General features: G+C 50.6%; 8 protein-coding genes across 8 annotated transcripts; 3 read left to right on the top strand and 5 right to left on the bottom strand.

Annotated features, from left to right (window-relative positions):
* Nucleotides 1–206: 206 nt before the first annotated feature.
* Nucleotides 207–1,828, bottom strand: BDW47DRAFT_132817 (M20 family metallopeptidase). Its single transcript, XM_024817664.1, has one exon. It carries the CDS (start codon nt 1,666–1,668, stop codon nt 361–363), a length of 1,308 nt encoding a protein of 435 aa, XP_024670360.1. The 5' UTR covers nt 1,669–1,828; the 3' UTR covers nt 207–360.
* Nucleotides 1,829–4,916: 3,088 nt separating this feature from the next.
* Nucleotides 4,917–6,875, top strand: BDW47DRAFT_108845 (uncharacterized protein). Its single transcript, XM_024813327.1, has one exon. It carries the CDS (start codon nt 5,150–5,152, stop codon nt 6,251–6,253), a length of 1,104 nt encoding a protein of 367 aa, XP_024670361.1. The 5' UTR covers nt 4,917–5,149; the 3' UTR covers nt 6,254–6,875.
* Nucleotides 6,876–7,539: 664 nt separating this feature from the next.
* Nucleotides 7,540–10,224, bottom strand: BDW47DRAFT_108846 (putative DNA 3'-phosphatase Tpp1). The gene is made up of 9 exons (XM_024813328.1): nt 10,009–10,224; nt 9,767–9,930; nt 9,592–9,704; nt 9,237–9,542; nt 9,042–9,169; nt 8,770–8,909; nt 8,537–8,597; nt 8,231–8,376; nt 7,540–7,857 (listed from the first exon to the last, which is right to left on the bottom strand). The coding sequence occupies exons 1-9, from the start codon at nt 10,100–10,102 to the stop codon at nt 7,693–7,695; spliced, it is 1,317 nt and encodes a 438-aa protein (XP_024670362.1). The 5' UTR covers nt 10,103–10,224; the 3' UTR covers nt 7,540–7,692.
* A 217-nt stretch (nt 10,225–10,441) lies between these two features.
* Nucleotides 10,442–11,653, bottom strand: BDW47DRAFT_108849 (mediator of RNA polymerase II transcription subunit 18). The gene is made up of 2 exons (XM_024813329.1): nt 10,932–11,653; nt 10,442–10,837 (listed from the first exon to the last, which is right to left on the bottom strand). Exons 1-2 carry the CDS (start codon nt 11,426–11,428, stop codon nt 10,519–10,521), a joined length of 816 nt encoding a protein of 271 aa, XP_024670363.1. The 5' UTR covers nt 11,429–11,653; the 3' UTR covers nt 10,442–10,518.
* Nucleotides 11,654–12,765: 1,112 nt separating this feature from the next.
* On the top strand, nt 12,766–13,179 carry BDW47DRAFT_127319 (alpha-ketoglutarate dehydrogenase subunit KGD4; the record flags this gene model as incomplete). Its single annotated transcript, XM_024816694.1, has 2 exons — nt 12,766–12,829; nt 12,893–13,179. The coding sequence occupies 2 exons, from the start codon at nt 12,766–12,768 to the stop codon at nt 13,177–13,179; spliced, it is 351 nt and encodes a 116-aa protein (XP_024670364.1).
* A 580-nt stretch (nt 13,180–13,759) lies between these two features.
* On the top strand, nt 13,760–16,104 carry BDW47DRAFT_108853 (RUS1 family protein). The gene is made up of 7 exons (XM_024813330.1): nt 13,760–14,053; nt 14,194–14,306; nt 14,355–14,367; nt 14,453–14,516; nt 14,588–14,928; nt 14,976–15,020; nt 15,077–16,104. The coding sequence occupies exons 1-7, from the start codon at nt 13,928–13,930 to the stop codon at nt 16,001–16,003; spliced, it is 1,629 nt and encodes a 542-aa protein (XP_024670365.1). The 5' UTR covers nt 13,760–13,927; the 3' UTR covers nt 16,004–16,104.
* An 819-nt stretch (nt 16,105–16,923) lies between these two features.
* BDW47DRAFT_51464 (regulator of G-protein signaling domain-containing protein) lies at nt 16,924–18,554 on the bottom strand. The gene has a single exon (XM_024819204.1). It carries the CDS (start codon nt 18,059–18,061, stop codon nt 16,952–16,954), a length of 1,110 nt encoding a protein of 369 aa, XP_024670366.1. The 5' UTR covers nt 18,062–18,554; the 3' UTR covers nt 16,924–16,951.
* Nucleotides 18,555–26,012: 7,458 nt separating this feature from the next.
* On the bottom strand, nt 26,013–27,524 carry BDW47DRAFT_127322 (casein kinase I; the record flags this gene model as incomplete). The annotated part of the gene is made up of 4 exons (XM_024816695.1): nt 26,013–26,599; nt 26,658–27,063; nt 27,123–27,341; nt 27,396–27,524. The coding sequence occupies 4 exons, from the start codon at nt 27,522–27,524 to the stop codon at nt 26,013–26,015; spliced, it is 1,341 nt and encodes a 446-aa protein (XP_024670367.1).
* Between the last annotated feature and the right edge of the window lie 24 nt (nt 27,525–27,548).

The following is a 27,548-nucleotide window of genomic DNA, read 5'->3' on the forward strand; positions in this document are numbered from 1 at the left end:
TTCGGTACTGGCCTGGTATTGGCATTGCTGTTGGTATATATATAGTAAGGTCGTGTCATGTCTGGATAAGTTTATTCGTCTTAGATTAGCGGGGACTGTGTATAGTGAGTGGTTGGTTGGCTGACTAGTTTAGTCCCTTTTCTTTCTTTCGTTTTCTTTTACTATGATATATGTGGGTGTATATATACACTATATGTATGATGTACGTTAGACTCAGCATATGGCAATATATCATAATCTACATTACTATATCCTCCTATCCAGGCAATTGCATCACTCAACACAACGAGGCATAACCAACTTTTCCACCCACACCTCAAACCATGCATTACAACACCATCACCACTCTAACAAGGAAGATCACCTCTCCAACGCAGCCTCCACCAACCGACGATACCCCTGCAGCGCATTCTCCAAATCCCCAACGGTAAGAGCCTCATTATCTCCATGCGCAACATGGATACTACCAGGCCCATACAAGTAGCGACGGACAGGCTCACCATCCTCCCGCTCATGAATACGCAAGTTCGGCACGTCCGTGCCGTAGTTCACAGTAATAATGTCAAACCCAGCGACGTCCGTATCGAGGTCCTGCGGGGGGTAAGCCTCATCGTGGGACGCGAAGTCGACGACGACGTCCTCGTCGCCGGCTGTGGCGTCGCGGACCGCACGGCGGATGATTTCCCTCGCTTCGTCGGGGGTTCCGGCCGCGAGGCGGACGGCGACGTCTGCGACGGCTTGGGCGGGGACGACGTTGGTCGCGACGCCTGCGTCGACGCGACCGATGTTGACGGTCGTGGGGCCGTACTTGGGGCTTGGGGGGAGGCCGTCGGGGAGAGAGCCCAGCTTGTCGACGACGGACAGGGCGGGGAGGATGGCGGAGACGGCGCTGCGGCCGAGCCAGGGGTAGCCTGAGTGGGCTGCGTGGCCGTTGGCGACGACCTGGAAGCCGAGCATGCCTTTGTGGCCTGAGACGAGGGCCAGGTCCGTGGGCTCGCCGAAGATGACGGTGGTGAAGGGGGAGGGGGAAGGGTTCAGGGAGGGGGAGTCAGAGAAGGCGCGCATGCCGTCGCCGCCGACTTCTTCGCCGACGACGAAGAGGAGGGCTAGGGGGGCGGTGGGGTCGGATTGGAGGATGTCGAGCGCGGCGAAGACTTGGGCTGCGACGCTGGCTTTGGCGTCGACGGAGCCGCGGCCGGAGATGCGGATGGTTGAGGGGGAGGAGGCGTCATTGGAGGGGTGAGAGAGAGAGTAGGGGATGAAGGGGGGGACGGTGTCGATGTGGCTGGTTAGGAGGATTTGGGGGGAGGGTGATGCGGGAGGGTAGGCGAAGATGTTGAAGCGGCCTTGCGTGTTGGCGGTGGAGTCGTCGTTGCCGACGGGCTGTTTGATGACGGTGAAGTTGTGCGACTCGAGGAACTCCGCGACGAAGGACCCCGCGTTTTGCTCGTCGTTTGAGACGGACGAGGTCTGGACGAGGCCACGGTGGAAAGACAGGAAGGGTGAGGCGTTGATGACGTCGTCTAGGGAGTCTGTCACGGATGATAGAGACTCTAGCAGAGGCGCATCGTCCTGGACAGCGAGCTGCAATTGCCGTGGAGGTGCGGGGTGCGGAGAAGCCGCGGACAAACCCGTGGCGGTTAAGAGGAGAGTCGAGGAGAGTTTCATAGTCGATGTATCAATGCATTCAATTGATTGGAATCGGTGTATTCAATTCTGGATTCAATCAATGGAATCAAATCATTGGCGGGGTTCCAATTGTAGATATAAGTGATGCGAACACAGGGAGTGTTGTCCGGGCTTCATCTCCACTCGACTCGGAGTGAAGCATCGGGATGACCCGACAGTCGGACAAACAACACAAACATCGGGTGTTGACCGTATCGGATTCCTTGACTACTTTAGGAATAGTTTCACTTTTACAACTCATTCGTTATCTTAACTACTTGGGTAGCTACTCGTTTGTTTGTTGGTCTGACTCATAGTGCAGTTTCTATTGATTCCCTTGCTTTTGGGAGTTCGCTGATCATGATGCAAGTGGACTTGATGAACTATGTGGAATCTATCAGTTCATACAGTTAGACCAAGCTCTAATGTGGACTCCACGTCCTAATTGACGCAGTGTCAAACAGATATTTGTATAGAGTGAAGCTGCCTACACACACACTGTACAGTCAGGTCTGCCATCCTCCGATACTTATCCGAAGTCTACAGAGGGTGACGTTGGAGGATGCCAAGTGCCAGTCAATCCGCGGAACCGGACCCCGCCAAACCACATCCATCCACTCACAATGACCCGAAGGTGTTCTCTTTCCATTCCTTGTCACTCTCTGGTTCAGCCATACAGAGTTGGGCTCCATGAGCTGAGAACCACTTTCAACACAACTAGGTTGCTACCATGTGGAACTTTGACGTCGGCACCAAAGGTTTGTCTTGAACGGTTGGCTGAAAGATGTCTCCAGTTGGTAATATATTTGTGTGTTATTGACGACCTGAGGAAAAAGCGAGCAATCCCACAACACCATAAATAGTCTTGGAGGGAGGGGGAGGGGGGAAGGGAAGAAAAAGAACCGGGGTTTGCATGGGTTCAGTCAGTATGGATTCAGCTTCTTCGTCCTCGCCAGCTGACACCGCAACCTGCCTCATGGCCTCGAGACTTCTCACGATTGGGTGAATTGGTCGCAACCTGATCAATTTCTGAGCATCACTCGCATGAAATAGATAGAGTCTGACTGATGATTGGGATGATACCTAATGATAGATCACGGTACTTTTTTCTTTTTCATTAATAATAATATTTATCTTTTATTATATATATATTTTTTTAACTAGGGTTCTTTCAAGGCTGGTCAAGCATGACGATGCGATGTCGCACTACAATCCCGGAATCGACCCGCCACTGGAGCTCAGTCAACCCGATGGAGATGTCTGTGTTCGATCAGTCGAGTCGGTCAGAGCCTAGATGTTGACGGGGACTCCAGTCTTGTCTGGTTTCTTGCTGATCTGCCCCTCTTTTCGGACTGCGACTAGTACCTATATAGTTGAGCGGGTCGACAGGACGTTGCAAGGCCGTTACAGAAGGCAGAACGAAATCGACGGATGGACGGGAGGCTGCTGTTGAACAGATCCATCTATTTTGTATCTATAAAAAAAAAAAATTTTCGGGGACCACTGCCCGAATGATCTCCGACAGAGGGTGTTTTGTATAGTTCGCATGTACCTGTACTCTGTACGCCGGAAAGATTCCAACACGTCTTTTGTTTCAGCCATCCACTCCGTCATGAAGTATGTCAATATACATGCATCAGAACCCAATTGTCTATTGAGAACCAATTGTCTATCCAGAGCCAATTGACCGCGTAGTATGTCCGTTGGTTGTCGGAACCAAAGAGAGGCGAGGGATGGTTGAGAACGCCGTGGCAAACAGGCTGACTTACCATGGGACTGTCTTATATTCTCGAATCAGAAAAGAAGAAAGAAAAAAAAAGGGTCAAAAGGATGGGGAAGAAAGGAAGAAAGAAAGAAAATAAAGAAAAGAAAGGAAAAAGAATGAGAAACCTTGAAATGGTGTCGGGTATCACATCAGGGTCGGATCAAGACACTCGGTTGGAAAAGGTTTCTCTCTTTTTTGCCTCCACAGGGTCGATTTGACGAGAATGAAGGATTGGATAGATTCGATCTAGTCGAGAGATGAGTTTGAAATGTCTTTTTTATCGAATTAAAAACCTGTCTGAACGATCATTCCAAACAAAGGTTTGGTTCCTTGTCTGTGCTTCCATTCCCACTCCACCGTTGATCCTCTTGCTCTTCTACTCTACTCTTTTTACTACTTCCGATCTATTTTCTTTTTCTTTTTTCTTTTTCTTTTTCTTTTTGATTCTTTTTTCTTTTCTACTTCCTCACTCGTCATCCTTTTTGTTCCTCTTCTTCTTCTCTTCTCTCCTCTCTCCTCGACTCTTTTTCTTTCTTTCTCTCTCTTTGTACCCAGTTCCCCTCATATCAGGCTCACCGATTCGTCCATCCTTCCCATCCAACGGGCAGCGATTGACTGCAGCAACGCTACTGAGCTGTCAATCTCCAGCTGTTCGACTCGGCATCCACTGACGGGCTCCACGTCTTTGCTCTTACCTGCCCACCTGCCCTACCGCCTGCAATTCTCCTCGCTCCGCCAGTCCCCCATTCCTCCTGCTGTTCCTGCGGTTCGCGCTGGTACATACTTCCCCAACCGTGGTCCCTTCCGCTTCGCTTCCTTCCTCACGTCGGGTCGCCTTTTTCACCGCCACGGCCACGTCGGCCCTCGCTTCTCTACCTTAAAGGCTCATCCCGGTTCATCACCGGACTACTTTCGAGATCTCTTGCCCCGGATCTTTTCTTTCTGCTTTACTTCTTTTCCTGCTTCACCGTCTTTGATTTCTCCGGATTCAGACCGACAGCACAGTTGACTCAAACAAAGAAAATATCCCAACCTATTTACTCCCTTCCATGTGGTGGATCATGTTGTTGCCGCCTCTCAACTAACCCCGATCTCAACGTGTCGCGCTTGCTTCCCACTGATCTCCTTCGGTGAAGGACAGCCTCATTTTTTTGCCTTTGATCTACACACCATCAGGATCGTCAACCCAAAAAAGTTTACTGCCTGTCCTCCTCTGGCATATCTTCTTCATGGTTAAACTCGCGCAACTGCTCGACGCCAGAAGGCGTGATGGCGTCGACCCCACCCCAACCTCGCCTTTAACCACCGCGTCGTCCACCCCCGTCTCACCCGCGGTCTCTCTTTTTTCTGCAAAGGGCCATACGCAGTTTTCCAGCTCCGTCTCCTCATTGGTCTCCTCTCCCGGTCACGGAAATTCCATGGAGAGCGCGTCGCGGAATCCCTTGACAGGAGTCAAGGAAGAACCCTGTGGGGCCCGCGCGAGGGATCTCGAGGACGAGTATTTCCGTACGTTGCCCTTGCTCCCAGCCTCGTTCCTTTCCCTCGTTCTCTTCATTTTTTTATTTTTTATCCCGGCACGATGGTCCTGTCTGATGTACCCGACTAACCGACGCATGGGATATCGCAGAACGTTTTGATCAGGGCTTGTCCGTCCTAGAAGACTCCTATCTTTCGTCAGTCGACTACTCCAACAGCTACGACCTGAGTGATTCCCCCATGGATGTCTCCCATTCGCCCAAAAAGAGACGCTCCGACAGCGCCTCGGCCAAAGGTCTGTCCCGCATCGGCTCTCGCATCTCGACCATCTCCACGCGCTGGAAGTCCAAGCGCGTGTCCGATGACCCCAACGGCGCCGATGGGTTCGTGGGCGGCTTCCGATCCCGCACCAACTCCGCGTCGTCTGCACGAGGCTCCCCGGGTGGCGCGGTCCGTTTGGATGCCGCCACTGTCCCTCCCTCGCCCGCCCGCACGATCTTCGAGGAACGGATCAGCGAGTCGGGTGTGCGGCCAATCGACATCGCACGAGCCAACAACCCCGGCTCCGAAGATTGCGTGCCGCATGCGACCACCCCGTTACTGCCGCCCTTCATGGGTGACGAGCCCATGTATCCCGTCGTGTCCCGCGTGCATTCGCCGCTGCAGTCGCCATCCGTGGCGGACGTCTCCGACGAGCATCTCGACGGCGGTGCGGTCCAGGATCAGCGCACCGCCGCCCTTCCGTCACCCCCATTGTCCACCAAACCATCCATCGCGTCATTCAACCGCCCCCGCGCGAGCACGACGCGCACGGTGTCCACCGAAGTACCCCCCTTCCTCCTTACCGATCCCAAGGACGAGTGGGCGAAGAAGCTCGGCCATGCCAATTTCACGATCTACCCCGAGCCCTACGCCCCGGAAGTCTGTGACGTCAAGTCGCTCGAGCAGTTGCGCGCCCACTGGGATCTCGCGCACTGCAACTTTACCAAACATCTGGTCCGGACCGGCGAGCACTACGGCACCACGTCCAACATCTACAAGTTGACCGAGGAGAAGTGGGAGTGCACCAACAGCGAGTGGAAGCACTGCCACGAAGTGATGCTGTCCCAGCTTGGAGAGATGGCGGGCGCTTTCCTGAGCCTTCCCGAGTCTCATTCCGAGCTCTGCGAACCGGTCAAGATTCCGCGCCTCCACGACGAGAAATTCCCCGACCTGGGTGACGGCGAGATTGTCGGTCCCATGAAGATCGTCGCCCCCGCATCGAACGGCGCGGGCCTTTGTCGGTCTCGATCGTTGAAACGGAATCTCGTCCGGTTCTTCCAAGACCTCGTCTCCCGATCTTAGCCACTTTTCACCCAGCCATTTTTCATATTTGCATTGCATATTTACGACCATAGAATTACAGCGAGGTTTAATGATGTACAACATCTAACGACTTCACGCCTCTCGGATGAACGATACAACAGCATGTGACGATTAATGTCTTCCTTTTCGTTCTTTTTTCTTTTTTCTTTTTTCCTTTTTATTTGCGATGTTTTGTCCCATTACCCTGGACTTTATGCATGTGTATTCGATCTGTGACTGATAATTGATGACTGATGATTTCTGTGCCTGCGACTACTGACTCGCACGGTGCATCCATTCCTTTACGTTCGAGCCCTCCCTCTGTTCTGTTCTTGTGCCCCTTCTGTACCACGGATGACATGTTACACCCACATGTAATAGTGTGGCCTTGTGCTACCTGAATTGTCAATGTTTTGTCTCGCCTTGCATTTCCTAACATTGGTTGGCGTTGTTCCAAATGTAGGTGAGAAGAAGGAAACAAAAAAAGAAAAGAAAAAAGACGTGGTGGAGGAGGGGTGGAATGGATGAATATTTACATACTATTTCATGGGCGCTGGTGCTTGGGCCGTTTCAATCCTTACTATATACCCAGGGTATCTGTTTTATGGCTACTGTATCTTCATAGAGTTGAGCCAGGAAGAAATAAACTTACATTTATACATAATTCTTACTTTTGAATAATTTGGATGTATACGGAGTAGCATGGTGTAGTATGGAGTCAGTATCACTACTAGGCCACAGCAGCGATAGATGAGAAGAACTTGAGTAATGGATATGCACTACCCACACATACACCCACACCCCACCTATACATAACATACCTTAGACATGAGTATACATCTACATACACATACACTGAACCCACACAGCAACTAAATTCCACATAAAGCACTGCAGTACGGAGCTAACTGTACTTCGACAGGTGAGTAGGAGTAGTGCAGGTTAATGTCAAAGTACATGCTTTTATTTCATTTTCATTATCGTAAGGGATCTACGTGGTTTCTTCACCGCTGAAAGACGCATGTATGCGGATGATATGTATGGATGGTGACTGGTAGGTAGAGAGATACTATACTTGGTTGAAGAATGCTAGTTTGGTTTGGTCTGGTCAGTTCCATTCCGGTTGGTTCAACTCAATTTGATCCAATGTAGTCCAGGGTCAGGTCGATCAATCGGATTGAATCCAGGCGTAGATGCATGCATATATGGATTCAAAGCTTGGTCATTACCTTGTTATTAAGGTACCTAGTCTCCGGGTACTATTCTATTCTATGATGTGATGCTATGCGATCACTATGCTAGCCATGCTGTGTGAGCGAGATATGTATTGAGCGGCGTATGTATCTATCTCCTCAATGCAATGAACTCAACCATCAAACATCTATATCTAACCCCAGACCTATCCAAGTCTATCCAAGCCAAAAGGCAAGACAACAGGATCAAATCCAATACTTCCCCCAAACGCCCTTACTCTCCTCGCTGCCGCGGAACCGGAAATCCACGCGGACGATGTCCTCGAAGCCCTCCGATAGCGAGGGTTCCTTGAATCTGCGGCCGAAGTCGCCGAAGGCGATTCCGGGGAGTAAGGTGCGGGATTCGGGGTTCTTTTTTTCAAAATTTTTATTTTTGTTAGTATATTTTTATTGTTTCATTGGTCTTGGTTCATTTGTGGACTGGGTATGAGGGGGAGGGAGGGGGGACTGCGTGGCCCGCTGAGATTTCTGCATTTGCATCTGCGTGTTTGTATGTGTTGTATGGGTATGTGTATGTGCATGTGTATGCGAGTGGTGGGTATGACAAATTATGGGGTCAGAGGATGTGAGGAGGAGGGGTACATAGGTATATAGGTACAGTGCGGTGAAGAGAAGTCTATGCTTCTGCAGATAGCGGGGAGGTAGATAGAGGGAGGGGTAGAATGCTGATATGCAGCCGCGCAAGTTGTCTGTACAACACCGGGATGGACGGGAAACAACTCACCAAGTCTTGATTCGCCGCGCGCACAGCGTTGTTATGTCGGCATAGATCCTGCGATGCCGTGAAATATACACAGCGGATGGGGACGCCGGATTCTTTGGCCACTGATACCCAGTGAGCCCTTGTTTCGGGGTCGGCGTTTGTGTTGTCTGCTAGATTAGCACTGGCATTCTTCGTTTGACAAATTTTACAGGGATGGGGCAGAGTTCGAAGAATCTTCAACGGGGGGGGGGCTGTCGGACGGGCTGGAACGTCGTCCCGATGGATGGTGTAAAGCCAGCCACTTTATATCATGCAAGGGTCACATACCGACGACGACAGATTTCCCGGCCGCAAGGTATTCCTTCGCCACTTTTATACATTTTGGGCGCTAGTCAGACGTTAGCATGTTTTGCTCATCTCGTGCTGGTTCCCGGTTTATGCGGGAGCCTGTCTTGTTTCCCAGTCTAGACACAGATTTGACCTCTGGCCATTCCGCAAGCTGTTGGGAAGTAGTGTGTATGCAACAGATCCAACAGTACAAAACGAGTGTAAACACTCACCGTCTTCAAAAGATCCTGGTTGGCCCGTTCATAACCCAACGGCTGCAAATAATTCCAGTAAAACGTAGATTTGCCCGCCCCCGGACTCCCGCAGAAGATCACTAGCTCCACGGGACTATTCCGGGAGAAAGGGGCGGGGACTGCAGAATGATCCGAGTTAGCATTGGCTGGGGCTGCAGGGTCTGGTCTAGCCCCGGTCGTGGACGCCAGGGGCAAACGGACCGGGCCAGATCACTGCGCATAGACCACCTGCTCGTTATCACAGTACTTACCGTTGTCTGTGGGATCGGATTCCAAATAGACTGTGGGGTCGAAGGGTTCCACGAGCGGTTCTGGCGCTGCGTTGAGGAAAAATTCTTCGGGGGTTTGGAAGGGGAGTCCGACGTTTACGGCGAAACCACTAGATTGGTAAGTTTGTCTTTGGGGATCGAGTTCGGTGAGAGAGGAGAGAGAGAGAGGAGACATACCGATCCACCTGAGAATGATCCCTCGGCCGACCAGCGGCATCTCCAACATAAATCGAGCCCTTCAGATCAACACCCTCAACATCAAAGTCCTGATCATCCAGATACTCCTTCCACATGCCCGTCCTCGGCTTGCGGTAGCTATCATCTTCAGTCGCGGCGTAGACACTGATAGGAATATCCAGCTTTTCCATAACAGCAGCAGCGCGTTCTTTGAAATTCGTGAGACTCTTGGAATCGCTTCGTCCTGCTTTGATCTCCTTCTGGATGCTGACTTTCTTTTGGTTGGACATGATGACGACGTGGTAGCTGGCAGTCATTAGCTATGGTCTAAGACCAGCACGCGATAAGAACGCACCCATCTTTGTTAAGTTGCTGGAGTTTAGACGGGACAGTATCGTGCCACCATTTCCAGTCGGATGAGTTTCTAGGGAATGTGTTCCCAGAGGCTGTAGATACCAACGTGGAGTCCTATATGAACTTCATCAGCCGTGCTTCCCTGACAAAATCTCTCCCCAGAAAACAAATCTCACCAAATCAAACGCAGCAACCCTAGGCTTGGCCCCATCATGTTTCCGCTCCCCATCTGGTTCCGCCGAGTACCTCCCCACAACGAGACTATTACTCACAACCCGCCAAACCAGCCTCTCGGGCTTCTTCTGCGACGTAGGCGTAAAGAACGACGACGCAGCTTTTTCTATCCAACCCATCCGTTAGACATAGGTACACCAAACAATTTGGATTTTTATCTACTAAGAAAAAAGAAGAGGCGTACTCGTTATCGTAGACCCAACCTTCCGCTTAAGTGGCGGCGGGGAGATGGCACGGTCGGGAGACCCCGGCCTTTTGGTGGCGCCAGCACCGGCCATTCTGAGGATATGGCGGGAGAATATCGTGACGGACCCTAGTTAAAGGGCTGAGGGTGGACTGAGCGTTTGATTGATGAGGGAGTGCGATATATGGTGTATGGTGGTATGTATGTGAGGTTGGGTAGCGGTTGACGCGCTGGTACGCGCGGGAGGGTGCGCGAGGTCACATGTTCTTTATTACTGTGGCATTGCCAACAACAGGTGAAGGACGGTTTGTGAACGACTTTAGTTGTATTGTTTTTTTTTTATATAAGGACTGAAAGTGAATAGATAGATAATACTGAGTAGATAATAATTCATTTCTATCTTGGGAATCATTACCAAGGATACTTGAGTCTACTGAGGCATCGCCCCGGGGTATATACGGCATTAATCAAGGAAAACCAAAGCAAAGAAAGCCAGAACAAAGAAAGCCTCTACTTCGCCCGTGTATCCAGCGACAGTCGATCCGCCTGTTCGAGCCGGACGGCGTATTTCAACTGTTCCCGCAGTCCGAACAGGTGCTGCGACGCCGTCTTCATCATCTCCTGGTTCCCGCCGTCCTGGACGGTGATCGAAGCCTGCAGGACATAGCTGCCCGAACGTTCGAGCAGAGTCATGTCCGAGAGCGGGGGCAGTTCTCGCCGCGGTTCATGCGACTGGGGTTCAGTCGGATAGTGCAGGACCCGATGCAGGAAGATGACAATGTCATTCAAGACGAAGATGTCCCCCTCCACCACGTACTCGGAGACGAAACTACGTGCGATCAGCCAACGCAATCGATCATGCTATGCGCTGATATGTCATCCTTCAAATAAGATGGTGGGCGGGGAGGGTGGGGGGGACTCACCTATATCCCCAGGCGGTCATGGGGGTGGAAATATCACCTTTAGGAAGGCTGGAGCTAGCCATCAACCGCGCCGTCACGGCAGATCGAGTGCCGGCCTCGGGAATATCTCGAAACTCCAACTTCCACGGTTGATTTTCGTAACTATAGGCGGGACGATTGGTGGGAATTTCGTCCGTGCCGGACATGGCGGCATCATCAGGATCTCCAGCGGACGGCGACGGGTTGAGGCCAAAATCGGACTCGTCCAGTGGGCCCACCACCTGGGTGTAGAACATGCCACCGTTGAGCATCTTGTTGAGACGCTGCATCTCATTCCCCTGCAAATCCTGACTGGCTCCCACGCGGGTGTTGATCAGCCCCGGTTTGCGGTAGGCCTTGAAGATCAGACGTCGTTCTAGGCGATGACGGGGTTGCATGGCCGTGAGACCTGCCAACTGTTGCAGGAGCTCATGATGTTGGTGGGCGGGGACCGAGGCGAAGAGTAACAGCTCATGCATGATCACAAGAAAGGGGGGGGAAGAGGCCGACGAGAGTAAGACGGATTGAATATGTTTGAAAGGCGCGAAACTACCCGGATCACGGGGATGAAGATCAATGGCAGCCGATTGGGGGAAGCTCCAGCGTTCTTCTGCCCCGAGTTCACTTCGGTTGGAACAGGAGTGGGTGATGGTTGCGGGGCGCTAAAAATAAATGATTATTAATGTGAATGAAAAAGGTTAAAAAAAAAAAAAATATAGAAGAAAATCAAGGATTGGATTTGGTAATTTAAAATGATATAAGATGGTGTGATGTGGGAGAAAGTGTGAGTGTGAGTGGGCAAGTTACTGGTTAGTTGGTGTGGCCGGGAAAAGTCGGGAGGCGAGAAATGGCCCAAGCTTCGCGATTTATGCCGAAGGAGGGGGAACAGATGCAATCAACCTGGAACTTCACCTCATCCTCGACTGACGAACAAGAAGAGTAAAAGAACTCGAAACAGCACTTTGAATTGTATAGATCGTGTACATAAAGAAAGAAGAAGAAAAAGAAGAAACTAAACAAGGTCCAACTGGGATCACGAACTACTACTGCTCAAAAGAACCAAAGTGCGGGGAGATGGAGCGCTACAAGATAGAGAGTAAGCTTAAAAAGCACAATCAACCTGTCAGACACGAGATTCCACAACGCTTTCACCGAGAATGCGGGATGGGAAAGGATCGCAGGGGGGAAGACGGTCTGAATGGTCCGGGGAAGAGCATGAAGATGCATGTGGCATCAGATCAGGATCAGACCACGAACAAAAGTAACTAGTGTTATCTCAATAGGAATGCTCTGACTAAATCAACCGAAGCAGTTTACCTAACCAGTAACCAGTAACAGTAACCACTGCCAGGCAAGGCGGTAGCTAAGATAATGCAAATGCTTCTCTAGTCCCGCCCACTCCGGCTTTCCAACCCGGCCTCGCTTCCCGCTCCTCTACACTAATCAATCCTTTTCCTCTCCTCCTCCTCCTTCTTCTTCCTCTCCCACCCTCCATTGCTTTTTTTTTTCTTCTCTTCCTCCCTCCTTCCTTTAACAACCCCCTCATCCCTCGGTCTCTTTCTTCCAATTCCACTTCTTTCATCTCTTCGTCAGGTTATCCCCACTGTATATACTGTAACTTATTCTCTTCGCTACCTCCATCCAATCTTTACCCTCCACCTCGAACTCTTCCTCGGTCGCGTCGGACCCGAGCGGATCTCACCGTGCCATTCAATTGAGCAATCGTCCACCTTCTCGCCCGTTCGTTTCAATCAAAATCTTGGGGAAATTTTTCATCCTCCACAACCACACAATATCACTCAAAATGCGTGCCACCATGGCTCTCGGAAATGCTGCCCGCACCCCTCTCATCCGCTTCCTCGGTCGCCGTTCCGTCCCTAGTGAGTTTACCAGAGACCGTTCTCGTGTGTAATTGATTGATTTCTAACCTCGTTCTTCTAAAGAATCTCTGGATCACACTCCCCGCCCTCATCCCGCCTCCCCCTCGGGCTCTCTCCCCGACTCCTTCGCCGCCTACCGCGTCAAGGCCCAGCAGCATGGTCCTCTGGGCCGTGCCTCGTTCGTTTCCGGTGCCATCGGCCGTAACGCCGGCGCCTCCCTCGGCCCCGTCCAAGCCAAGCAAGGCGAATTCTTCGACCGTGATGAGCTCCCCTCGCGCTTCCACCGTCTGCCCTTCACCGAGGCCGAGATCGAGGCCGTCGAGACCGGTGGCGCCAGCCTCTACGCCTGAATGCCGTTACAGCATTGAGCCGTATGAGCGATGACGCAATGAAGATGGTCTTCACGGGCATGATACGTGGAAATGCCACCCCTGCGGGACGTAGGTCAGGCGCACTGCTTCTCATCTGGCGATGAGTCGCTGTTTGGATTTGTTCCAACTGGCGCGGTCTGATCGTCCCCACCTCTCCTTCACTTCTTTTCTCGCCGTTTCTTTAGTTCTGGCGCTGGTGGTTCTTGGATTTGTCAAGCGGTACTCTACATGATTTTTGGGGCGCGCTTTTTTTCATTGGAGGGTTTTGTTATTAGATGGGTGGCACTGGGTTGCTGCGATCACAAGCATTCGTGTACTGATCATTCCTTCTGGGAAAGCATACTGGACGGCGGTGCTTGGAAAAGTTCGGTCTGTTGCAGATGTATTACTATCAGACAGGACACAACGGGCATAGTCATCGGAATGAATAATATTTACTATAAATAATCTCTTCTGGGCTTAAGAAGGAATCAGCCAATCATGGCTATAATTGGGGTGTGATGTAACCCGGGGGAGCAGCATGGAAGTTCAAGGTTAGAACCTGGAACAGGTGTCGATCGCGGCACACGTGCTCTGCATCCAACTAGCCAGTTGAAAGTCGAGTGGCCACGCAGCCAGTCCATCGACCTCTCCCCACCCAACCCACTTGGTTCGATCAGGTACCTCTAGGTATCTTCTTGACTACATCACAATCAACCAGTCAATCCAATTGGGCGATCCAACCGACATGGCTCCCAAACAAGATGACCCCCTGACCTTCACCGAAGTCGACGAGGTTGGCCATCCAACAGCCACATACATCTATTCCAAATCAAACAATGGACGATCGACAACAGGACGGATTGATGTACTGGTAGGTAGATCAATCTATTATCTGGCTAGTGTCTACAGGGGTGCATGAGTTCCTCTGGCCAGCTGTTTCTGTCTTTCCTATACTATAGTCGATGTCGCTCTACATTATTCAGATAAAGGCAATCATTAATATTGCAACAGCATCCTCCCTACTCAACCTCTTTGTCATGGTCAATCGCTGCACTCCGGAACCTCCTCGTTGAGGTTTTTCTGCCTGCTGGGTACCCGCATAGTGTTAGTGAGGACTATGTTCCGTGAGTTGGTCGCATCTGCATTGTCTAGTGGGAACTAATGCCTTGTAGATATCAACTATTTGTTAGTTCTGTCATAGATCAGCTACCAAGGCACCTCGCGCCGTCGCATGCTCTGCGCTTGGTTGCATAGCTAATAGCTATCGAAGGACTCTCTCCAAGCATTTTGCAGCTCAATAGCCGGCCTCCTGTCTTCAAGAGCAGTGTTACAAGGTAGCTACCCGAACAATAACCATCATCCATCCTGCGAAGGATCCTTCGCGAAGTATGCTCACAAGCAACAGGCGTCGGAGTCGGCAATGCCAGCGCATCGCCCACGTCGGCCTTACTCCTCCACATCCTGCAAGACACCTCCGGCCGGATCGCCACGATTCTCTTCGCGCACCGCGTGGGCACCGCGCTGGAGCCAGAATGCAAGATGTACCGGCTGGCGGCCGACGTGTTCAACGACTTCGCTATGATCCTGGACTGTCTGTCGCCGATGATCCCTTCTGGCAGTTGCCGTGTAGGTGTGCTCAGTACGGCGGGGGTGCTGCGCGCTCTCTGCGGAGTATCCGGGGGGAGCTCAAAAGCCAGTTTGAGTGCGCATTTTGCAAAATGGGGGAATCTCGCCGAGGTCAATGCCGTATGTGTCTTCCTCAGGGTAAACAATCCCAGACTAACACCATCTAGAAAGACTCGTCTCAAGAGACTGTCATCTCACTGATTGGAATGCTCGTACGATGCTCCATTCCATCTAATCAGTTAGATAGCTGACACTAATGCAAACGCAGGTCGGGTCCCTTGTGGTATCGCATATCACCAGCTACACCGCAACATGGATCTCCCTGATCACGCTCCTGACGGTGCACCTGGGCATGAACTACGCCGCCGTACGCGCCGTCCAAATGACGAGTCTGAATAGACAGCGAGCAAACATTGTGTTCTCCACCTTGCTTAACTCCGACTTCGGTCAACCCCATTCTGCAGCTCCAGACACAACTGCAGACACAACCCCAGCAAACCACCCCCCGCATTGGCACATCTGCACACCCGCGCAAGCCGCCAAGCAAGAACGGATCTTCTCACGGGGCAGTATCCTCAAATGGACCACAGCCCAAACGGTCTCAACCGTCGGAACGTGCCAAATCGGCCTATCACTCCACCAATTCATCACTTCCCATTCTGAACACAGCTACAGTGTAGCAACAAAGAGCACAGGCACCACCTCGCTCAAAACACCCCTTCCCCTCCCACAGCTCACGAAACTCTTCACGCACGAACCCTACCTTCTCTTCTTGAGCCGCAGCACGAAATCCAAATCCACCTGGCACGCTACCATCCTCCTCCAACCAACAAGCACCACCAAAGACCAGCTCAAAGCATGGATGCATGCTCTTCTTTGTGCACGGTTACTTTCTACCTCTCCTTACCCTTTCCCTTCTACATCTACCTCCACCTCCACCTCCAAACCGTCCCACCCCAACCCCACCACCACCACCAACAACAACACAAAAGAAACAGCCCCAGACCCAGAAACAGCAACAACCCTCAACACACTACTCCACACCCTGCACTTCCTAAACACAGCATCCCGCTTCGAGAACTACCTATCAGCGTTAGCAGCCGCAGGATGGGATCTGGACGTCGCGGCGCTAGAAACTCAATCCGGTCGGCGGGTTTCATTTCCCCGATCTCTTCCCTCTACTCCTACTTCTTAGGGTTAGTTGTGTGTTAGTTGGGGTGAGTTGTGGGTTATTGTGGCTGAGTTGTGGCGGAGGGGAGAGATGATGAGGGGAGACAAGTTTGACATTGGGGTGAGATGTATATCTAGCTGGCTAGTTGTAACTGTAGTAAATCAGGTCAAGTCAAGTCAAGTCAAGTCAAGTCATAACTGGGTTAATATGTATGTATGTATGTATGTATGTATAGACGTTGATGTCATTGCCCTAAGTACCTGGATCAGTGTGTATAGATATTCATCATCGTATCTATTGGATCATATCATGTACAGATAAGGTAGAGGTCCATGCCAATATCTAGTAATCAGCTTATTGTCATTATGAATGTTTACTTATAGTTCTCACGGTGTCAACTGGGCAATAACGGGATAGATATCCACTCCAGTACCATGTAGATACATCATTACAGATTGCAAATCATGAATGAAATAATGTGATATAACCATATCAGGGTATCTATTGTTCAAGTATATGCCAACACCAAAAAAGGGTGCAGAAGGGTAATAGGGAATAACCAATGTAAGCGATCCAGATGCAATCAACAATCACTCATATCAAAAGCAATAGAAAAAATAAACAATCCATCTATCCATCACCATCACTCATGAGCGGAAAGTAAAGTAGGAGTAGACCAGAGTCTGTGTCTACCGGTCGTATCAATCAATGGTCCATGATAAACCAAAAAGAAAAAAAGGAAAAAAAAAAAAAAAGTAACAACGCCATGCGACCTAGCCACCCAATCTATCTGGGTATGGACAAGGAATCAAATGCTCGCTTGCTGGCTCGCTCATTCAATCATTGCAAGAACGCCCAAAAATGCATCCCAAAGAAAACAACAAAGAGACAATCAATAAGTACATCCACTGTTTGAAGTGGATGGTTCATAATGCATAGGTTGAGTGAAGATCATCCAGTCGATAGGCGGGGTCATTCCTCCAGACCCGCCATTTTCATACTGCCCGAGCTGCCATTGCCCGACCGCTTCTTGAAGCCCAACTTCATTCCCATCTTCTTCCACGGGTTTTCCGTGCGGTTCTTGGGACTGTGCATCAGCTGCATGTTAGGCTCGCTGGACGGCGGCGTCGTGGGCGGCGTCATGGGCTCGCCCACACTCGTGTGGGACCCGAAGCTGCCCGAGTCGTCGGTCAACGTGGCCGAGACGGAGTCGCCGCTGGCGCTGGAGACGGGCCCCGACGTGCGGTGCGTCGTCTTGCTCATGGCCGTCATGGCGCTGAGCGAGAAGTTGGACCGGCCGCCGCTGCCGGCGGGGAAGCTCTGGGCGAAGTGGGCGCCCAGGTCCCGAGAGGACTGGGGGGAGAGGCGGCGGGCCTTGGACTTGGACCGGACGCGTCGGACCGCGTGCTCGTCGAACCCGGATCCCGAGACCACCGACACGCGCTCCTCGACGGTACAGCACGGCTCCCGTGGGGAGAGCAACGGGGTCGAGGTGGCGTGCGCATTGAGGAAGGGTAGGAAGATGGACTCCTCCATCAGGTCGTGAACGAGTCGGGTGGCCGTGTCCAAGACGTCGGGGGCGGGTGGGAACGGGAGATGGGCGTGTCGGAGGATGTGCTCGCGGACCTCACTCGACACGTTGATCTCGCGGGGCGCACCCGGGATAATGTAGGCGGTCAGCAGGCGCTGCCAGAGCATACGCACCCGCTGGCATTGAGGTGAATCGGCGGAGATGGGGGAAGGGGTGAGCGGGTGGGAGAGTTCGGCATAGGCTTCCCGGTACCGCTTGGCCTCCAAGGTGAATTCGAGGGTCTCGAGGCAGTGGTTTTGGGAGAGGTAGGCCATAAAGGCACTGAGGGTGTAGGGGGCAGGGGCGGTGTTTGCGAGGACCTCCGCCAACGTCGGTCGCATGGGACCGAAGACGCCCGGAGCGACCGCGAGGCTCAGCGGCCGCGAGTGGGCGGGGTCCATATCCCCGTCCGAGTCGCTATCCGAAGAGGTGGTGGGGGATAGTTCGGGGGTGGAGGTTGGGGTGTGATTCCGGAAGAGTAACGGCGGGTGTAAGGTCTTCTTTTTGAGCATTGCGTAGAGGGTGCGCCGGTTGTTTCGACGGCGAGAGGGACACCGTTGCACCCCAGATGGTCCCGGACGCCGAGACACTGCGAGGGGGGGAAGGGTTGAGTTGAGATAGGCCTCCGCTGAGTGCGGAGGTTAGGAAACGAGTTCCGAGCGATGATGGGGCGGAATATCCTGAAGTTGGGAGTGGTGTTTTGAAACCCCGCTCCGACCGGGTTTGGCTGCGGGAAGCCGTGAGATAAAGGATGGGAGGCGTAACGAGGGAAATGGTCGGTATAGACGTAAGTTGTATAAGTTTTGCAGAAGTTGTGTTGATATTGTGAATCTAGAGGGATAGGAGGATCTCAAAGAATGAAGAGATCTGGTCGGACAAAAAGAGGAACGAGATGGTCAGTGTGGCCTGAAGGGGTTTAAGAAAAGGGAGTCAACCAGAAGGAGGAGGAATAATAAAGGTAAATTGAAAAGATAATAATAATAATAATAATAGAAATGAAGAATAGAATAAAATAAGATAAAAAAGAAAATCAAACTTCTAGACGAGTCAGGCAGAGAAAGGATGGAGCGGAGCAGAGGGGGCGAGTGGGAATGAGGAATACTAATAATAATCCACGATGGGAAGGACGAGCAAGATGACGCCAGGGAAATGAAGAGCAGAGAACGGGGCGCTTCTCAAGTAATCTTAGCAACCAACGAGGGAGTCTGGGAGGGTGGGGAGGGATGGAGGGGGGGGGAGAGGATGCGATGTTGATCAGGCCCTGGGAGGTTCCAAAACCTGCACGGAAGCGTCGAGCAGAAGAGGGATTGAAAGGAAGGAGTGGATCTGAGGGTGGAGACTGGGCTAGAAGGAATGGGGGGTGGATTGGATAGAAGGAGTGGAGAAGGAATGATGGACTGGAAGAGTCAATTGGATGGAGGAGCAGTGGATGAGAGGAAGAAATGAAGCAAGTGGAGACAGGAACAACCCAGAGGGGAAAGACTCTTGAACCAGACACTCAGACAGACCACGGGAATGAGACTTCCCGGTCGATCGTGTTAAAAGATACAAGATAATATCTCGATAAGAGAAGGTATTTACAGAATAACAAATCCAAGTAAGGAGAAGGATAAATCCCGCAGTGAATCCTCATCTGCAACATCAATCGAGAATTATATGTGTCATATAAGACATCGTCTAGGATAGAACAACCATCCTACGTCAATGACCACCTGATCTTTCTTTCTCTGATTCTTTCTTCGATTCTTTCCGTCTTCTTTGCATAATACATCATGAGATAAATTATATCATCAAGAATGAATAATCATGATGATCCGCCAGAGTGGCAAGGTCAAGGTTGGGCAACTGCTTGTCCAAGCTCCAGTGGCCACTCCCACTCCCACGTCCAGACAGATCGAAGCAAGAATCGGATGATCAATAAGAAAAGGATGAACCGGCCGAACGATTCTACGCTAATAGTAAACAGTAACCAGACGGTTTCTTTGTCTAACTTTGGTGTGTGCGCCTAACCGTGCATTTCCCCAGAAGAAGTGTTTGCTTTTCTTTTATCCTTTCTTTTTTTTTTTTTTTTTTTTTTTTCCTTGGGCAACCAGGGAGGTTACCTAGTAGGTCCTAGGACAAGTGGATCAGGTCCAATCCCAAGCACAGGAAGAATGCGACGGGTCTCATAGGTAGGTTGGAAAGAGAGGCAGGCGTTGTCAGTGGAGACCAGGCTGGATCTGCAAGGATGCCAAGAGAGGTCAAGGCTGTGCAAGATCCACTCCGTAGGCAGAGAAGTAGCATGTCCGAGTAAGGAGATATCATTCTCTTTTATTATTTGATTGATATAATTGATTGATAATAAATAGTGAAGAAATACGAGAACCATCCTCCTGGGTATGCAGGAGAACAAAGAAATCATACTGATAAGGAGAATAAATCATAATAATCAGGAGAATAATGATAAAATACGAGGTGCATCATACGTAACAAATTACGATGGATGGCGTGGTTCCCCCCCCCCCCCCCCTGTCGACACTCTTTTCTTCTTCCACATACGATTCCCCATTTTTATCTGCAAGGGCTGCAGTAGTCGGTGGATATCATATCATATCATATCCTGATCATGATCAGGATCGTAGAGATTCATCATCAACCTGTTTTCGGATGATTTGTCAGAAAAAAATATTAATATTCATATTAATAATAATGGTAATAATAATAATAATGATAATCAAATAAAGTGGGATTCCAGAATGTCAAGGAAGGCGGGAAGAATTTTCAAAGAATGATTCATTCTTGGTCGTGTCGGGAGTTCCGTCCACCTTAGTAAGCCGATAATAATAATAATTATGATAATGATACTCCTGAGAATGATATAATCATAATTGACTACGTGGCTGAATTCCTTAATAATGATAGATGCTATCGGCATCCTCCGTACCATGTCATGAATACAGCTCCTACTCCGATCCTTGTGCAACCCAACCGTCCGGAATGAGCCATATATTGGCATCTTCTCCCTGTCGGTCCTCCTGTCGGTCCTCCTGCTGTCCTCCCTCGCCGAGAAAATCCTGGGGGAAAAGCACGTAACACGACAGGCGAAGACTCGAGGGAGGCGTACAAGATCTCCACTTGCTTTTCTCCCCCCCGGTCGATAGATTTTTCATTATGATTGCTGGGATGGGTGATGCAGGCGGCAAAGTTGATTAACGTCATAGCTCAGACTTCCTTTCCATGTTTGAGGTTGGGTTGAGTCTGGTTCTGGTTCCGGTTCCTGAAACTCTGTAGATCCCAAATACTAAGCATAACATGACTTTCTCTATCGAGCATCACAGTACTCCGTAGACTGTCCTTGACAAAAGAGAGGAGCTCACTCTTCCACTCTAGGTACTTGGCATAGTGGCGTAAACCCACGCGCCCAAATGACAAATATCGAACAAATAGTGAATCCAGCCGCAAGATTTCCAGCCCCAAAAATAACCAGCCCGCGCCGCTCCCTGATCAACCCGAGTTAACATGAACATCCCAGACATAAGCAGGCAAAATAAGCGCCCAGGAAATTCTAGAACCGAAATGGAAGCTTCTCTACCCGACAAAGGATTCGGGGGGCCATTTGGAATTTCCGAATCACACAATCTGATCAGATCAATTCCGGCCGAGATGATAGTATAATATAGTCTACGTAGTATAGCACATATAATATTGTATCATCGTCTCACTTGCCACTCCACCGGTCGGCGAAGAAACAGCCCCTCCCAGTACCACCCTGTTCTTCCCGAACCGATTCAATCTCACCGAGATAAATCAAATATAATATAAATAAAAGAAAGAAAGAAAGAAAGAAAGAAAAATCTTCAAGTCACACAACATGATCGAGTCCAGTCCATGCACGCCCAAGTGTCCACAATCCACATCCACATCCACAGTCCAGTCCACACCGAGAAATCGATTGAGCGATCGATCGTCGGGCACGTCCTATCCCGGGGCCTTTCATTATCTATCTCCGTCTATCTCGCCATCTCCACCCGACGGCCCTGATATGATAACTGCCCACTTCCTGGAATATTCGGGAATTGTGTCACTGTCTGACTTTCGGTCGGGTTGTCGCTTGTCCCACGGGTCAGGGATCGGGTGACGTTTCACGCTATTAGAATTGATATGGTTTCCATTTTCCATCACATATGGTCTCCATATATCACGGAATACCATGACAGTGGTGCCCAACCAGCTATTAGCCATTGGACCACGAGTTACAAACTCTACTCCCCAGTACTCAGTATCCAGAGACGAAGACAGTCACAACGGCAAGCAGACCCACGTGTCATAGTCCAAGACAAGCCAACCGCCAGGCCACGTTCATCCACCAACATCCAACATGTCAACTATCATCGCCTACAGTTGCATGTTATGTACAATGCACTACCACCACCACCACTAGCGAAAAACACTTAGGCGCGCGCCCGCAGCGCCCTAAATACTTACACTAGGCAATTCAATCCGAAACCACCGGAGCAACATCAACAAAGAAGGCAAGAAAGCAAGATCCACAATTTCTCCGTCCTTGGCAAGGCTTTGGCGCCCTTCCGTGCAACAGGCCAGGATAGGATTAGAATCTTCGGCTTGAACTTGACCTCAGGGTTTAAACGAATGAGTGGGTGAGTGAGTGAGTGATCTGTGCGTAACCACGCCGCGTAGCGCCTCCGGGGAGGAAATCCAAGCCAACGCCAAATCCCATCTAACTATTCTCTTGGCAACGCAACGCTGCCATGAGGGTGTGCTCGCCATCATACTCCATCCCACTCCCTCCTCCTAACCACTGTAACTCTAGCCCGTAGCCCGTAAGTACTAACCAGATCCACCACAGACGTCGAGTCGAGTCCTCCGTAGTGCAGTCCACTTGACTCCATACAGGTCATGATTTAGCATGTACGCTCCCCCAAAAGTGGATACCTTCTCAAGAAATGAATCAATCACATTAACCTCATGACCGACGATACCCGGGCTATTATCGGACTATCGTGCACTAGTAGAACACCGGTTTCTTTTCTCCTGGTCGTTTTTTTCCAAGTTATGCGCCCGCCTTTCTGTTCTAGACTTGGCTGAGGCCCACACACACACACAACACACGCGCCTGGCTCTCCACAGGGGACGCGGGACTCAGGGGATAGTTCTCGAGAGTAGGGTCAGACTCGGACTCAGCCGCTCGAGCTGGAAGAGAAGCGGAAGAGGAAGAGTCAGACAGACGGAAGTCGCCTATTGATGGGGGGTTTAATATCCTATGCTTGTTTATAGTATACTATATCATATCGTATCATATCCATTTGTAGATGATGGATTGACATCGACGAAAGTATAATACTCAAACGGTCCAGGCGTGCTACGGAAAAGGAAAACTCTGTCCACCATGTGATGTTATTCCTCGATAACAAGAGCATACCATCCACTATGATCAGTGGGACGGACAGGTGACTGACTATCTTTTCTCCTTCCTTTCCCATGTTTCCATCCTCCAGCCTATAATCCCCAGCCTCGCCCGAAACAGCGATCCATCACACAATCAGGCCAACCCTTTTTCCGTAGTTCCTCGTAAACAAGGCTCCATTCGCTAATTAGTAGTTAGCAAGTGACTAAACAGCGTCAATCCCCTGATCGACCGTTTCACTTTAGCCGGTAGTGGCAAGGGAATCCTCTCCAATTCTATTCCTCGGATTTCAAGTTCCCTTTTTCTAGTCCAGAGTCCATACACAGAAGGAACCCACAGTAGCCTACCCTCCTACCAGTACCCTAGTATGATTATCTTGGTACTAAACAAGCAAACCGGTTACCTAACCCCGCCTTGCAAATGACGACATCATGGCATATATTTATCCTATTCTATCCTATCTATCCATCCATCCATCCATCCGACTAAGTATCTCAAATCTAAACAGGGTTCAACTGTCTGATCGGGTGGACAGTGCGAAGAACGCACACAAGCGGGATGAAGATTGTGTATTAACGATAGCGTAGTGCCAAGATGACTAGGCTTGTCCCCCGCCCCGTCCCTGGCTCTGAGTCTGAGTCTGCAGAGCATGGTAGATTGTTATGCAGTTGGTTATACTCTGGATAATTGGATAGTGTGAGTGTGTACATACAAGTTACCTATAGCTTGCTGAATAGTACAGGGTACGGAGGTAACGGAGTAGACTACACTATATCGGATGGCATTATCTACTTACGGGTACTGTTTCATGGGTAGGTAGGTAGGTAGCTGGGTAGCTGGGTACTTGGGTAGATTGTACTTACTGCCTATAGTACCGCAAACTAGCACTCCAGAAGAATCAAATTATGGCGATGACGAAGAAATAGTACAAGAAGAAAAGGCCAAGCCAGCATGTTTACTCCGGAGTTCACCCCAGTTATACCCCCGTCCAACTGAAGTAGACGAACCGAACAAGGTACTACCAGCTACTACCAAGATAGGTATAAAGTCAAATGATACACATTGTACTTCCCCCTGCGTCTTTAGCGCCCCCTTTCCACGCATCGCTCAGGCCAAGTCAGTCTAACCAGTTTTCTTCAAGTAATTCGAATAAGCTTTTGACGATTGTCTGTTTGTCAGTTGTCATGAAGTAATTCCTGTATAAAGACGAATTTATACATGTGTTTGTGTCTCTTGATGTGGCAGGTCGAAGTCGCCGATAGTGGTGGTTTCATTACAGATCTATATCAGGTGTTTACTCTATCGTGGGGGAAAGGAATAATTACAAGTACGTGGCTTATCACTACGTGCTCTATATCTAGGGAGTTAGGCGGTGGTTACAGCAGTGTCTACCAGGTAATCAGGACTCATACCTACTCCTTGACAGTAGGTAGGTAGTAGGAGCGGGTAATAGATAGGACCCGGAGTCACCCACGGCAAACATACAATTCCAAAGACAGTCGGTACTCAGACAGTGAGTACGCCATGTCTTAGCAGTTCATCTCATTTCTAATAGAATAGTCCACGGAGTGAAGTAAACCAAGACAGGCGGAACCATGTCTGGCATGACTTGAATGAACGGTGTATAGTCTACGCGGTCAGCCTCTTTATTCACCTACGATAATGACTCGGTGGGAGGAATATCTCGTCTATTGATTACATATAAAACATCGCCGGCTAGGTTGAGTTCAGAAACCAGACGTGCTCTGTATAATTTACGCCATTCATTGATGTGCTTTAACCAATTGGCCATTGGCACATTCAATCCAAGATGCAAATGCAACAGAAAGAAACGCAAAGCAAATGGAAACGAAGAAAAAAACTGCAAGGGGAAATGAAGATAAGGGAAATAAAAATAGAAAAATAAAGCTGAGAAGTAAAAAAAAAAGGCATCGAAAAATGCTATCTTAACCCATAACAACCCGCTGCTAAAACACATATAAACAGAACAGGCGACACTAGATTCAACCGGCAAAACGGAACGTATATGAAACATTGTCTCTGCCGAGGCCCTGCGCCTGTCGACATCCTGCATCGGTCCGCGACAATCAAAGCCAGAACACACGTGTGCCAGCCGGAGTCTCACGGTGGCGAGAAGTAAGGGGATCGGGGGCTTTATTCTGTGGATATCCGACGTCAAACACCCAGACACGCGGACCCAACCCATGAGACACGGTTCCACAGCAGATAAGACACGGGCGGTGGAGTGAGGGAAGGAATCTGCCAAGGTCATGCGCCGTCCTGTGCAAACGGCTCAGCATGTTCTATGAAACCCGTCAGAAGACTCTTGACAGGATAGGTCGTCGTTTCAGTCTGCCAGAAACACATCTCCAGAAACGCCGATGTTCACACAGAGGACCAATATTGTCGAGAGAATGGGAGTGTAAGAAAAGGGATAATCGAGCCGATAGATCATTGACAATGACCATGCAATCAAACGAGGCGAGAAGAAAATCTAGTATTAAAAGGCCCATGCCGGGAATGCAGGTTCAAGTGAGAAGCAGAGGGCAAAAAAAGAAACAGGAAGAAGAAAATCAAGTTCGCCGTTCCGACCGTAGCACCATAAAAGAGTGAGAGATGACGAGTGTGATGTGGTGAGAAGTATAGGGTATGGGGACATTAAGTGGGGGCCGTTCTCAGTGAACACTGATCCCATTCCGCATCGGACTTGCGTTTGAACCAGGTGACAGCGGAGGTGGCCGGTGACACCATTGCCATCCACAGGCCGTCAAACAGACAGAAAATAATCAGGGGTAAGACCCTGTCCTACCGCCTCATCGGCCGGTGGCATCCGCAGTGCCAGAAGCCCAATCCAACAAAACAGGAGACCCAGGTGACAGGTATATTGGCATGTCACATTTCAACACTCCCCTAAAGGTGATGACGAGAACAAAAGAAAGGAAGTTGGAAGCCAACGTGACCAAGATTACGTAGAATTACATGACTCAATGCTCAGCCTGGTGTCAACCTGGACGCTAGGATGAGCAAGAAGCCAAGGCACTCGGGCGTCATCGAGAGGGTCACCTACCGCAGCAGAGGGCCTTCATCACTTTCTGGACGAGAGTGGGCTGCGGTTCGTTGCTCCCCTGAGGGCCCTGGGCTTGCTGGTTGGCCTTGTTCGGATTGGCGGGACTCCCCAAGTGACCCGGAATGTTCGCGTTCGAGTTCTGGAACTGGGCCTGGGTCGACGCGGCCGGCGTCGCCGCATCCATCCCCCCGCTCTGGCGCTTCTGTGGCATCCCGCCTGAGACGTTTGGCCGCTCGCGCGCCTTCCCCGCTCCGGGCTTCGCCGGAGAAGGGGGCGGGGGCTGCGCGGCGTTTAAACGAGCCTCCGTCACACCGGGCCTCTGACTCATCCGGAGCTGCTGAGCGTGGAGCTCCCGGGCAGAAGAGTTGGGAAGGGCGTTGTGATGCTGCTGGGACGAGTACGATTTGTATTCCCATCCCCGGCCGTTGTTCAGTTTCATCCAGTCGTATTCGCCGTCTTCAACCTCGCCTGCACTCTTGAGGGCCTGCGAGAGCAGATCCTTTAGGTAGTCGTAGTCCGGGGTATCTTCGAAACCGAGGTTGCGGACGTAAGTCAGGTATTTGGTGAATTCTTCTATGCCTAGTTGATTAGTGCTGCCTGAAACTACCAGTCTGGTGGAGGGGGGGGTGTGAAGTACCTGGGTATCCCTCGCACAGATCCTTGATAACCGTCGTCTGCTTCTTCTCGCCAATTTTCTCATACTTTTGCTTGTTGGTGGCGGCTTTGAGTCCCTGCCACGGAAGGCCACCACGTAGGAAGTAAAGGAACACGTGCCCCAGAGCCTCCAAGTCGTCCCTTCGCGACTGTTCCCGTCCCAGATGGGTGTTGATACTCATGTAGCGCGCTGTACCGGACAGCGACTTCCGCTCGCGGTAGGGGATATGCTGCTTGGTCTTGGGGTCACGGTATTGCTTGGCCATGCCGAAATCGACCACGTGGATTACATTGGCGGTCTTGGTGTTGGGGCGGCCGATGAGGAAGTTGTCGGGTTTGATATCCCGGTAGATGAGGTTCTTCTCGTGGATCGTCTGGACTCGGGACAGCTACGGTGCGTTAGATTGTGATTCTTTCCTTTCTTCAGACACGACGGAGTGAGTCTCACCATCTGCTTGGCGACCATGACGACAGTCTTGACCGAGAACCTCCGGTTGCAGTGGTCAAAGAGATCCTCGAGACTAGGGCCGAGGAGATCAATGACAAGGATGTTGTGCAGACCCTCCTGACCAAAGTAGTAGACGTTGGGAATTCCAGGACACCCGACCAAGATCTTATAGGTCCGATATTCGTCGCGAAGTTGCGGGGCATCGCTCTTCCTCGGTTCCTATTTCCGTTAATTTCGCCCACGGCCACAATCATTCGGGTCAGGCCAACGCACAAATTTAATAGCAACCTGTTGATTGTTCAAGAGGTTCGTTCCCTCAAAGATCACACCAAACGAACCCTCTCCAATTTTCTTTCCCACTCGGTAGTGGACACCCACCACATTAGACGATGAAGAAGCCATGGTCGCAAGACGAGAGGCAGGGAA

Source organism: Aspergillus candidus (assembly GCF_002847045.1).
Source record: "Aspergillus candidus strain CBS 102.13 unplaced genomic scaffold BDW47scaffold_36, whole genome shotgun sequence".
In the NCBI taxonomy this organism is placed as follows: domain Eukaryota; kingdom Fungi; phylum Ascomycota; class Eurotiomycetes; order Eurotiales; family Aspergillaceae; genus Aspergillus; species Aspergillus candidus.

Coding starts and splice junctions, on each gene's coding strand:
- BDW47DRAFT_132817 (XM_024817664.1), bottom strand. CDS start 1,668: ATGAAACTCTCCTCGACTCTCCTCTTAACCGCCACGGGTTTGTCCGCG.
- BDW47DRAFT_51464 (XM_024819204.1), bottom strand. CDS start 18,061: ATGCTCAAAAAGAAGACCTTACACCCGCCGTTACTCTTCCGGAATCAC.
- BDW47DRAFT_108845 (XM_024813327.1), top strand. CDS start 5,150: ATGGATGTCTCCCATTCGCCCAAAAAGAGACGCTCCGACAGCGCCTCG.
- BDW47DRAFT_108849 (XM_024813329.1), bottom strand. CDS start 11,428: ATGCATGAGCTGTTACTCTTCGCCTCGGTCCCCGCCCACCAACATCAT. Junction 10,838..10,931: donor ATGACCGCCTGGGGATATAG/GTGAGTCCCCCC, acceptor GATCGCACGTAG/TTTCGTCTCCGAGTACGTGG.
- BDW47DRAFT_108846 (XM_024813328.1), bottom strand. CDS start 10,102: ATGGCCGGTGCTGGCGCCACCAAAAGGCCGGGGTCTCCCGACCGTGCC. Junction 9,931..10,008: donor GGTTGGGTCTACGATAACGA/GTACGCCTCTTC, acceptor TGGGTTGGATAG/AAAAAGCTGCGTCGTCGTTC. Junction 8,598..8,769: donor ACCAGGATCTTTTGAAGACG/GTGAGTGTTTAC, acceptor ACGTCTGACTAG/CGCCCAAAATGTATAAAAGT.
- BDW47DRAFT_108853 (XM_024813330.1), top strand. CDS start 13,928: ATGGCTCCCAAACAAGATGACCCCCTGACCTTCACCGAAGTCGACGAG. Junction 14,929..14,975: donor ATCTCGCCGAGGTCAATGCC/GTATGTGTCTTC, acceptor AACACCATCTAG/AAAGACTCGTCTCAAGAGAC. Junction 15,021..15,076: donor TCTCACTGATTGGAATGCTC/GTACGATGCTCC, acceptor ATGCAAACGCAG/GTCGGGTCCCTTGTGGTATC.